Below are 12,841 nucleotides of genomic sequence, written 5' to 3'. Positions count from 1 at the left end.
ATCTTGGCCATACATTGATTTCATTAATATTTATCTTTGGTCGGGTTGTTGTCTCTATGACACATTCCCCATTACCATTCTCAATTTTATTTTCACATTCATTGCTCACCAGCTACCAGTTTTTCCAATGCTTTCTTTGGGCAATCAGGATTCCTCCATCAATAAAAACTGGCCACCACTAACTAAGCACAATAGTATTGAAAGTGGCATTAAACACCGATTAATCAATTAATAAAATTGAGAATGGAAATGGGGAATGTGCCAAAGAGACAACAACCCGACCATAGAGCAGACAACAGCAGAAGGTCACCAACAGGTCTTCAAAGCAACGAGAAATTCTCGCACCCGGAGGCGTCCCTCAGCTGGCCCCTAAACAAATATATACTGGTTCAGTGATAATGAACACCATACTAAACTCCACTCTTTCTTCCCAAGAGTTGCCAGTTTTCTTTTTGAAGTTAGGTGGTTCCCTATTTTAAGTCTGGCTTTCACAGCCTTTAAAATATATGGCTGTCATAGATTAGCAAAGAGGGCTGAAATAAATCAATCAATCAAGCAAAATTATGAACTTTAATGGATCAGAACACTTTTGAACTTAAGCCATCATTTAAGGCTATAGATATGATAGGGTCATAAAGGCAGGCAGTGTGTTATATGCACATTAGAATGTTAACTTTAAGTTTTATTAATCAATACAATACAATACAATATGCTTTTATTTCAAAAACACTCCGTCACATTGACATGTGAAACAAGAGGTAAATTACAAAAAATACAAAATACAATCACATACAATTAAAGAAATAAATAAACAACTTAGAAGAAATGTAATATATAGAATATTACTTTACTTTACATTATAGTATTTTAATATTATAATATTTTAGTTAACTTTGAAATGAATAAAGACACATTTTTAAGCACGTTAATATTAGTCAATAACAGTAGTCCTTTCATTTTTGCTTCACACGGATATTTCACATAGTACTCTTCTGATATTTTTTACTAATATAGAGTTGCATTCAAATAAATAATGGTATTCATTGCCAATTTCAGTTAAACACAAATTACATGTCCTCTCTTCTTTTGGAATGTTATACCATCTTCCCAGCTCTACTGGAATTTTTACATTGCAGCATCTTAATTTTGAAATATATTTACTTTCGAATGGTGTTAATTTTAAAAACAAAACAAAACTTGATTTGAAAGGCTGAATGAAAATCAAGACAAGGAATATTTGTGAAAAACATAGTGCTGTTAATGGCTTTTTTGTGAGTCAATTGTTTATTTCAATATCCAATAATTTTTACTTCAAAAAGAATCGTCTTTTTGGAATTTTCTTCCTCAGTAGAGCCGCTTATAAACAAGTGTTCATTTTTTGAAAAACTCATGCTTCTTGGGAATAATATTCCAATATCTTTGGTATTGAAATAAGTTAACAGTTTTCCAGAACTATTAAGAACGTGTAGATAATGATTTTTAGAGTCTGCTACGATAAGATTATTTGGTGGTGTAATTACCATATCTGTTGGGTTAAACTCATCGTCAGATGTATTTATTCTGTCGTTTCCATCATATATATTAAGAACCTCCCCATTTCCGTCCAGTACTGTCAGTCTCTCACGATCCACCACACAGATGTTGCCCTCAGCAGAGGTCGTTATATGGCAAGGACTTCTCTTGAAAAGAATTTCACTGTTTCGGCCATGTTCATAAAATGTGTCTTGTTTTCCTTTCTTATTGAGCACAATTACTACATTCCCACCCTTCTGACCTTTACCCCCAACTATTACTCTTTTATCATGGGTGATGTGGATGGCGGTTGTATATACATATGAGTCAGTCCTATATTTAGAATCGGTTAGTTTTCCATGAATTCGGTCCAACTGTTGTAATGTGGGTTCACCGGAACAAAGAAGTAGGTCATCTGATTTTGGAAGAGTGTCCATACTTAAGAAAAATATTTGAAAACGTGACGTAATTGTAAGATGGTTTCCTTCGGGTATTGCATGGTATAATAAAGTCTCATTTTCATCGTATATCCAAACACTTCCATCGCGGGAGCACAATAAGTAATTCACATCTGTTATTTCAGTTGCGAACAGATTCATTAGCTTGACTTCAATATCAGTGCGCAATTCTCCAAAGTTGAACTGGTTTATCTCAGGGGTCTCACCAGGAATGAAAACCTGCATTGGTTTAGAGTCCATGTTCAATTCTTGACTTGTGTCAGCTAATTCATCAGATTTTGATGTTCCAAAGACCCTTGCAAGGTCTTTAGACTCAATTATATCTTGAAGTTTGGTGTGTTCATTGTTGAACTTTGTTCTAGTTGACTGCACATGTTTCTGGTTGGTTGTGTATGTTTCATGCATTGTGTTCCACTTATTTTCCAAATCTGACTGAAGTTTTCTTGTGTATTCGTGTACAGCATCTATCAAAACCTTTTCCTTGATAATAATATCATCTTTTGCATTTTGATACTTTAATTCTGCTTTTTTATGCCATTTAGAAATTTCAGTAGAATTTCTATCTAGTTCTGCAGTTGACTTACTAAGTGCTGTTTGTTGCCCTTTTAATTTCTCCATTTTGATTTTATAACTGTCAGAAATTTCTTTCAATTTGTGATTATTGTGGCAATTTGAAATGCAGGTCAAGCAGACTAATATATCACATGATTCACAATATTGCCAATACGACCGATCGTGTTGTTCACACAAAACCACTTGATTTAAAACGATATCAAACGAGTTGTTCTCATCAGGAATAATCTCTTTAACTGGTATATCTACAATTTCATGATCTTTAGCATAGTGTAGTTCTTTACATAAGTCACAAAGCAACACTTTGCAGTTTAGACACTTCCATTTTTTCTCACCAGAAACTTTACATAGACACAGTTGGTCATAAAATAGTTCATTTAATATCGTAGAAGCCATCCAGATATAAAAACTGAAGTATATCTTCCCACTTCACAATACACCCAGTATAACCTTTTATTTATTATCGTTGATAAAAGACAGTAGCCAGGTATAGCTATCTAACTTATTTGTTGATATTTATCACATGTTTAGTAAATGATGATTTTATACAGTGATTAAAAATACCGTTGAAAATGAATCATCTGGTATAAGGTCAACCTGAATACATCTCTTGGTGAGATTGCTCTGCTTTTTATGTTCTATCAAGTTATGTAAAATCAGGGTAATAAGTAAGTCTGTTATTTTTTCAAAAATCAGGGTACATAAATTAATTCAAACTTAGCACTATAATTTCTGACAGAATTTAAGGGGGTACTTTTATTAGTTATTGGGTGTTAATCATTCAAAGACTACTTTTTGGGGTAAAGATCCCAAAGAACTGTAACAAAATGTCAACCGTAGTACAAATCTATTTCTTTTAACATTAATTTGTCACTTGAAACATAGTTGTAGAAAGGTTTTTAATATTAAAAGGAAGTTAAAGTGACTCTTTAATTATTTTGAATTAACTAGATAAAATTTATCTTGCATCCGCAAATCATTTATTTAATCTAAGGACAGGTTATTGAGAAATAAAGATTTTGTGACTTGGTTTTCATTTAGTAAATTTACTTGCTTTCAAAATAAATAAAAGATATTGCAAAATTATGTATTATGTTTTGTCAAATTTGTTTGCAAATATAAAAATCTTTGACATCAACTATTTACTATAACTTACAACCTTAAACCAATAATATTCAACATTAAGCATTTTGTTAAGAAGAAATTATCTCCATATATCACATGTATGTAAATAGTTTATCTTGATAGACTTTAGATTTTTAATCAGTAATCCACATTATAAAATGATAAATTAATAAATTAAAATATCTGATTGAGATACAAATTGACATAAATTTTAGACACATAATCTGATGAAAGAAAATAAGGGGGACAAGAAGGGGGTTCACATGGATTTGGTTTAAAAAAAAAAGTATATTATATTGTTTTGTATATTGCAACCACACGTTCCAAAGACCCTGTATTACCACAAACCATGCCAAAAGTTATCACTAATTATATAAGTACACCTCTATTTCATGAAGATATCTTGCTTTGGAATGATTAAGTTTGTTTAATCTGAGTCTAAAAAGATGTTTTTTTTTACAAACAGGGATATGAGGCAAATTTAAAAAATGAAATTCATGTACAATTTGAAAATTAATGTTAATAGGGCAACATTAATCTGTTTATTTTACAAACATATGTACACTGATCAGAACGAGAAATAATTATTTTTTGTTTGTTTAGATTTGGCTAATTAGCAGTCAATTGTTTTACAAATTTTCAAGATTTTCAAGATTTTGAAAATATGAAAAATTAAACTATGGAGTGTGATAGGATTGATAGGAAAAATGAGATTTTAATGTGCCTTAAATCGTTTACTTAATTTTTAGTAAACGACTAGACTAAAAACCAGGTATACTTTGTCATGAAGCTTCCTTACAGAATCCTGCAATTTCCCATATTGTACAAAAGTATTTATTTTGGTTAAATCTTATTCTTTTTTAGTTGGAAGAAAGCACAAAGAAAGAAAGTGTAGCAAAGGACGATGGAATTGATACAATTTTCTTGACAGAATCAAAACACAAACTTGTAGAGATTCAAAATAAAGGTAAAATTGTTGATAAATCAAGAATAATATAATTTAAACTTGGCATTTCCTTTAAGCAATAAAATTGAGAATGGAAATAGAGAATGTGTCAAAGAGACAACAACAAGACTAAAGGACAGGAAACAACTTAAGAGCACTAATATGTCTTCAACACTGGGAAATATTCTCACATATTGTAGGCATATCAGACATAAGAATTTTTAATTTTTTTAAATTAATTTGAAATTCATCAGAACAGTCTGACTTTCAAAATCTTAGTATGATCGCTATAATGCTGTCAATTTAAATGAAAATATGATATGATGGTCAATTAGAAAACTGTCCACCAGAGATTACATGGCCTAGAAGTAAGCATTTGTAGTAAAGGTAGCACACATGCTCTTATTTTCATAGAGACATATTTTTTCCATCAGGGGGGAAAATGATAAGCATAATTATAACAATGTATAAGAAATTTCATCAATTTCAAATAGCATTTTGTTTATTTCTTGTTCTATGTATAGCTCACTTCCCCAACAAAGTCCTTTTAATCACAGTCAAAATTTATAGACAGTTTGAATCAATAGAATCATACCAATACTGAAGCAATAGCTGTTTATATTTTTATTGCAGACGACAAAAGAGGGCCAGCATTCCCACCATTTGCTACAAAGTTGTCATGGTTAGTTGCCATGTTCCTGAAAGACATGGGACATAGTGGAGCTACTGAAGATATCCTTACATCACTCAACAATAAACTACAGACAGTATGTACAAATTTATAGCATAAAGCATATATGTGTTAACCCTTTTTCAGCTGTTAATTGTGATTTAGACTGATCAAGTTCCTTTTGAAATAATAACAGATGTTGAAACACTCAGGCTTAGATTGAATTCAGTTAAATCAAAGTTTTAATCTTAGTTTTTCTGTATCATATGGGCAAATTTTCAATATGGTAGGTAAAAAAATAGTAAAGTTTTGAATTCTATTTATTGCTATTTGTTAAGAAATAATGATATGCTTGAAAGTTAGATGTTTTCTTGCATTTTAAAAAGTTAATGTCTTTTCATCCAACAAGTGTTTTTAAAAGTCTCTTATTTATGCATAATGATTTCATTGTTTACGCAACTTTTTTTTTCTTTTCTGAAATGATGTTTTCTGGGAAGTCAACTGTAAATACAAATTAGTGTCTGCTATATATTATATTTTTCTGAAATGTTTAACCTTAGCAAATATGCATACATCATCTACCAAAGAACAACAACTTTTTACCAATGGGAGACAACTCATGATTTGTAAAAAAGAATAGAATGCTCCATTTTGAAATTTTATTAGATTCTATTTAGAAAAAAAGAATCTTGTTAAAAACATTCCAAAATGTTGCTCCATTATGAATGTTAAATATTCTAGAGAAAAAAGGCTTGAACTCAAATTTTGAAGTCAGCCTAACAAGTGTGATTTTTTTTGCATAAATGTAAATAAAATAAATCATGTAAAAAAATTGATAAGTGCTATGCAGCAGCAGCTAAAAATGTCCCTACCTATATTATAGTGTGATGCTATTTGATTGTATAAGTCTTTAACATTGTATTAAATAAAAATTTAAAATAAAATGTTGGAAAAGTATTTTCATTTGGAAAATTTAAATAACATTTGTGAATAAAAATGTTAACGGCACCATTTGTATTTCAGTTCATAGATATGGTAATGACTTTTATGATAGCCACAGAAATTTTTAGCTTGTTTTTTACATGGAACACTTTTGTTATTAAATGAGATATTTATGTATAATCTTGCTTGGGAGAAGATTCACAGACATTTTTGGTGTACTTCACTTTATTTTTAACTAAGATATATGAAGATTTACTTGTAGCTATTAGAGATCTGTTCTACTATTACTATCTACACTGATTTGTACTTTTTCTTGGTAAAGGTTCAACTTTAAGTAACATTTTTTCAATGTGTATCCTTTTATTGTCCTTCCCTCTGCCTATATCACCCTGCTCTGTTGTTCCGTAATTCTCGTATCAAGACTTCAAAACGAGACCAGGCATTATCAGCGATGTCACAATGTGAGAGGAGAAGTTATCAGCGACGTCACAATGCGAGAGGAGAAGTTATCAAGCTTTCTTTCGTCAAGCATAAAACTGTCTATGGGGAAAAGAAATGACCAGTAATAGAATGATAAAAAGATAATCGGGTTTTCTTCGTATAGATATCGTAAAATATTAGCCGCTCGACACAATGTGAAACTTTTTAACTCGTTCTCTACGCTCACTCGCCAAAAAGGTTCACATTGTGGCTCGCGGCTGATATTTTACGATATCAATGTGTAGAAAACCTGATAATCTATACATATACTGTTTCCTGCTGATATTTAATGATTATTCACTCTGATTTAAACAGCAATATTAGGTGTACTGGAAGACACAGTGTACTTTCTTCACTCTCCTAATAATTTTGGTGTCGGGTACAGATATTTGTTAAAATATGAAAATGTGTTTATCTGGATGAAATGATTTCAGATACTAGTATATATTTTTCTTATCTTGTTATTTAGATTCTAACAATTTCATGCAATGTAAGCAAAAAATGAATATGAAAGTTTATCTAGACTCATACCCACTTTCCTGTTTTAATTTTATAAACCTCAAACTATATTCTTATATAACATATGATACCAATACTGGATAAGATTAATTTCTCTTACATAAAGTATACAAGTCTAAATTGAAAACAACATTCAAACCTATGATTGCGTTGGATAAAAACCGCAATTTTTATACGTGTGCATGTAACAAATTCCGTTGTAGATGGGGGTAAATACAGAACAAACAACATTTTCCAAAATACCGAAAGAGTGAAAAAATATATATATATATCTTAACAAAACACATTTTAATAGCAAGTCGAGCAACTGATGTTCTTAAACCCTGCTGACTGCGATTGATGATTGCCAAATAAATTGATCACAAGGTGTAACAAAATGGATCTCTATATTAATTTACTACCAAGTAGAAAACAATATATATGCTCTAATTTTGTAAAGACAATTATATTTGGGATCATTGTCAATAAAGGAGATAATAAAGGAGTTAGGGAGGGTAGCAAGGGCCAATTAAAACTCATAAGTGGAATCAAATTATAACACCATGACTAAAAGAAAAAATATTTACAGACAAAACACTACAGAAAAAAGACTAGATTGAGCAAAATCTAAACAACTAAAAGGAGGAAGGTGGGGTGTAAGTCTCAATATATTATTTAGAACTGGTATTTACTGGTGAAAGAAAACTCCAACTTCTATCATGCCTTAATGCATTTAACTTTTTTTTAAACATTCAGTCTCTGAAGTACTGGTCTTTTAATGTTCTAACTATTAGTAATTTATAGATGCTACCTCTCCATGGAAACAGTATTCATGACTTCTGATTCATTTGTTTATATTTTTATTGTAGAACTACCCATTGACTAGAGATGATTTGTTCTTACAAGCCAAAACACAGGAAATGTTAGGAAGATTTTGTCAAGAAAGGGGAGATAAGCAAGAAGCAGAGAAGTGGTTTGTTAAGTCCCTTCGTATTGTCATGGATGCTAGTGATGAAGAAGAAGAAACAGAATTAGACTTAGATTTACTTAATTTGAAAGGTATAAAACTTTTCCATTAAAAATATATTGGTATTATTTGATGCAATGGAAAAAAGTTTTAGTTACAAATGAATTTTTAAAATGTATTCTACTTGTAGTATGAAAGGGATTCTTACACAAGCATAACTTCTGCCTTTACCATAAACTTGTTTTGCTTTGCTCATTGTTGAAGGCCATACAGTGACCTATAGTTGTTAATGTCTGTGTCATTTTGGTCTCTTGTGGACAGTTGTCTCATTGGCAATCATACCACATCTTCTTTTTTATATTATAATCATATCATTCCTTTGGATATTTTGGTTTCATAAACACCAAATGTTGTATTTTTATTCCAGGTTGTCTGCTCAGTCATCTTGGTTTCTTGAGGATGAAAGAAGGGTTATATGACAGTGCAGAAGATCTACTGAAGGAGGGGCTAGAGTATGTGAGGGAGTGTGGTAATATGACTGCCAGGGCTGATATACAGTATAACCTAGGACTTCTAAGGTGTGTTAGACTGCTAGTGCTGATATAAAGTAAAACCTAGGAATTATTTGTATTTAAAAAAAACTAAATTAACTTCTGAAAACAAAAACAAAGAATTTTGTAAATGGCAGTAATGTAAATTTCATAATTCACATAAATGAATGTCAATTTCAGATGGAAAGTTTATTTATATAACTCTTAAAAACCTATATTTTGTTTGATCAAATACAACACTGCCTTGAAAAAGGTTCAAAATTAGTTAAATCATCAATGACTTTGTTGCTTGATTTTATATATGCTTTCCTGTTGAAGACTGGCATCAATTGATTATCTTAACTTATGTTTTAATAGCACTTTACAAAAATGTGTGTAATCTTGTACTGACTATTTCATTGTTAGTCCTTTAGTAAGATTTGATAATTTGATCTTGGTTTCTTTCATGTAAAATGATAATTTGAAAAGACACATCCTTATAATCCAAAACATCCCAATGTATACAGGTGTTTTCATTAACTGCATGTAGATATTAATTTTATCTTTGGTTGCAGGACACAGCAATCAGACTTTATATTGGCAGAGTCAGACCTGCGACAATCTCTGTCCACACGAGAGCAGTGGTTTGGTAATGCACACCCATTGGTTGCTGATACTTTATTTGCTTTGGCTGATTTGATGGTAAAGAAAGATAGCTCAAAAGGGTAGGTTGAATTTTAATTGACTGACAAACTCATCATTATCAGGTACAATATATACTTTAATTTTTATTTTAAAATACACAAAAGTTAAGTGATAACATCCAAAATCTATCCAGTGTTTTGTCAATTGAAGGTGGTCTGCATGAAACATCAATGTATAGTTGATGCCACCTTTCTGTATATTTCTGGAGTGTGAGGGGTCAAAATTAAAAAAAAATGTGTGGTGGAACTTTTAAATTAAAAAGCTATTCAATTGTTACTTTTGCTTTATTACCTGGTAAACTTTGTAAGATATATGTGATAAAACTTTTTCAACTTCTAAATTAAAACAGCTATCTGGGTCTCAAATTATAGTAACTTTTCTCAATTTAATCATTCTTTCTTTTTTGTATTTTTATAGAATACGACATAACCGATGTTCCATTTATGGGAATTTATAAAATCCAAAGTCCTACATTACACATCAAAATAAGAAAATTAAAAGCACTCAATATTAAACTGATAAAACAAAAAAGTATAGAACATTTCTTGTCTGACTATGGAAGTAACAAGCTTCATTCCTTATTACTTGCAGATATGACAAAATCCGTGCAGAGACACTGTATAGAAAAACGGTAAAGATTAGGGAGGATTGTCTGGGATCTACACATTTAGCTGTTGCTGACACGTTACTGGCTTTAGGTAATTGTAGTATTTTTTTTTTTACTTCATCCTGAACATGCAAGAAAAATTTGCCATTGGAAATAACAATGAATCAATCTTAATTGTACTGTTTAAGTATAGAAACAGCATTTGAAGTAACTGATTCTTGTCATAAACTAGTGGTATGTCTCCAATGGATTAAGATCATATTTATGTATTTATACATAATGAATTTCATGTTTTGATTAAATATAAACATTCAAGTAATATTTTGAGTTTAGAAATGTATTATTTGTTTATGGAATTTCTGCAAACTCAAAATTGGTACTGTCACTAAGAAATTTCCGATTTGATCAATTTGAAAAGAGTAAGTGCGCATATTTAAAAAAATATCCCAAACCTTCCATTTAAAGGGCATAAGTTTTTTTTATGAGATATAGAAAAAAAAGGAGAAGAATATTTTTGTTGTTTTTGTTTCATATGTTTTAAGCAGTGTCTTAAAAATGATTTTATTTTCTTCATGATAATTTTGATTATCTCCCTTTGTCTATTAAAATTTCTGCTCTAATCATCTTAATTTGGTTGTTGTTTGGTTTAACAAAGCTTATTAAAAATACAATGACCATAGAATTTAAAGATACAATCAATGCATGTGAAAGACAAGTAATTAGATGTTATGTTAGGTTTCCAAAACTTGTGTTGTTAGGTATTGGTGTAACAGGCCTTTTTGCTATCTCGAAATCTGCTACATAGTACACTTGATGTAAGAATTTGCAACACTTCAATTAATGAATTCATACAGCAGTCACTTTTTTTTCTCTTGTGGTGGACAAATATTGAGGTCCTAATTTTAGATATTTCATACTGTATACATCTCTTTATTACAAAATTTATGATTTTTTTTAAAAGGAAAAGTTTTAATGGAAGAAATCAGTTATGGTGCTAAAACGGAAGCTGTAGGCTTACTTAGAAGAGCATTAGACATCAAGACCACAAATTTAGGTAAGAAATCTGAGTCTTGAAACAAAACTATTGCGTCTTTTCTTATCAAATCAGCAGTGTGGATGAGGATCAAAATATGTATCTAGTAGTTCAAAAGAGTTTGAAATATTTTATATTTTAAAACAAGGAAAAGATCTGGACTTGACTTTTATGACAGCTTTTGAATATGTTGTACCTTATCATAGATATTTGTAGAGTTGGTCAACCAATTTAAATCTGAATGTATAAAATGTTTAAAATATTTTCATATTTTAATGACTTTGAGAGGGGAGGTTTGAACCCAGCTTGCAGAAAGCTTTAAGATTATATGATTGTCATTTTTCCAGCCATTGGTCAGTGATTCTCTCTGAGAACAACTACTTAACCACCAAACAAAAATGGCTGCCATGATGTAGTTAAGTGTGCTAAAAGTGGTGTTACACACCAACAATTAATCATGTTTTAAGGCAGTATGATAATGTCTCTTATTTTGAAATTTGTTGGGTTGCTATCTCACTACTATATCCTTTCATTTGTGGACAAACAAATTGATATTAAGGATACATAATATTGCAAAAAAATACTATTTTAAATCTCATGAAATTAATGGAATTATGAAAAATTCATATGGCTTTCAAGAAATTTAATATATTTGTTTTAAAAATCAATGCATTGAAGAACCTGCATCTATTGAGAACAAATGTTTTTAATTGGTATTTTAAATGATGAATGATTGAGATTATTACATGAACAAATCAATAAAGGAAGGGAGTTGATTGCATTGCAATTTGAAAATTTGAATTTGGCTCACAGAAGAGTGAATTTGAGAATAAGAAAATCAAGCCCTTTTTGTTTTAGCTCACCTGATCAGACAAGCTGTTGTTGGGTTGCTGCCCCATAATTAGTAATTATAAGGAAATTTTGCAGTTTTCGGTTATTATCTTGAATATTATTATAGATAGAAATAAACTGTAAACAGCAATAATGTTCAGCAAAGTAAGATCTACAAATAAGCCAACATAATCAAAATGGTCAATTGACCCCATAAGGAGTTATAGCCCTTTAAAGTCAAATTTAATAATTTCTCGTAATTTTTTTGTTATCTTTTACAAGAGTATTCTGAAACAACTGAGACAAATTTAACCAAACTTGACCACATAAAGCATTAGGGTATCTTGTTTGTAAAATTTGTCCAATGACATTGCAGACCTGGCTTAAAATAGAACATAGGAGAGGGGGAATTGCAGTTTTCTACTTATATCTCTGAGTGAAACAAAAGCAAAAATATAACAGTTGCATTATTTCATGCATCAATTGTAAATAAAAATATCAGGTGAGGGACACTGGCTCCTTGGAACCTCTAGTTTTAACCAACAGCAACATTGATTTTGATTTGCCTAAAAATATAGGTAATCATCCTGTTGCAGGCACTATCTTGTAGCACCAACTGCTCTAAGACTGTATTCTGAATTTTAGTTTAACTTTCTTCTTCTTTTTACAAAGATTGGGTTTATTTATTTACAAAAGGGTAGCTTCTTGTTTTCTCAGCATATATTGATTTACTGAATTTCTATGAACTTTTTATCAGTTGTAAGTACTAAATACTAGTACCTTTTTAGCACCCTTTTATCAAAAATGTATCTTTTTGGCTCTCTATTGTTTTTGTGAATTACGTATAATGATTTTACCATATTTTTTTATTCTTACTTGTTAGTCTATTGATCTTTTTGTGATAATAATGGATAATAAATCCTATAAAACTATAATCCATACAAGGCATAGGTAAGAAGTCAAT

At 30.4% G+C, this 12,841-nt stretch overlaps 1 protein-coding gene across 4 annotated transcripts in view; it reads left to right on the top strand.

The window, feature by feature from the left end:
* LOC139487334 (tetratricopeptide repeat protein 41-like) overlaps nt 1-12,841 on the top strand; it is a 51,288-nt gene that overhangs the window by 25,857 nt on the left and 12,590 nt on the right. For all 4 annotated transcript variants that reach the window (XM_071272158.1, XM_071272159.1, XM_071272157.1 and 1 more), the window contains 7 exons: nt 4,533-4,635; nt 5,248-5,381; nt 8,074-8,263; nt 8,599-8,749; nt 9,277-9,426; nt 9,998-10,104; nt 10,975-11,067. In XM_071272158.1, the coding sequence (XP_071128259.1) occupies nt 4,533-4,635; nt 5,248-5,381; nt 8,074-8,263; nt 8,599-8,749; nt 9,277-9,426; nt 9,998-10,104; nt 10,975-11,067 (928 nt within the window). The remainder of the gene's footprint in view (nt 1-4,532; nt 4,636-5,247; nt 5,382-8,073; nt 8,264-8,598; nt 8,750-9,276; nt 9,427-9,997; nt 10,105-10,974; nt 11,068-12,841) is intronic.

This window comes from Mytilus edulis, chromosome 1, assembly GCF_963676685.1.
Source record: "Mytilus edulis chromosome 1, xbMytEdul2.2, whole genome shotgun sequence".
Classification (NCBI taxonomy): domain Eukaryota; kingdom Metazoa; phylum Mollusca; class Bivalvia; order Mytilida; family Mytilidae; genus Mytilus; species Mytilus edulis.
This window is presented reverse-complemented; position numbering and strand designations above follow the sequence as displayed.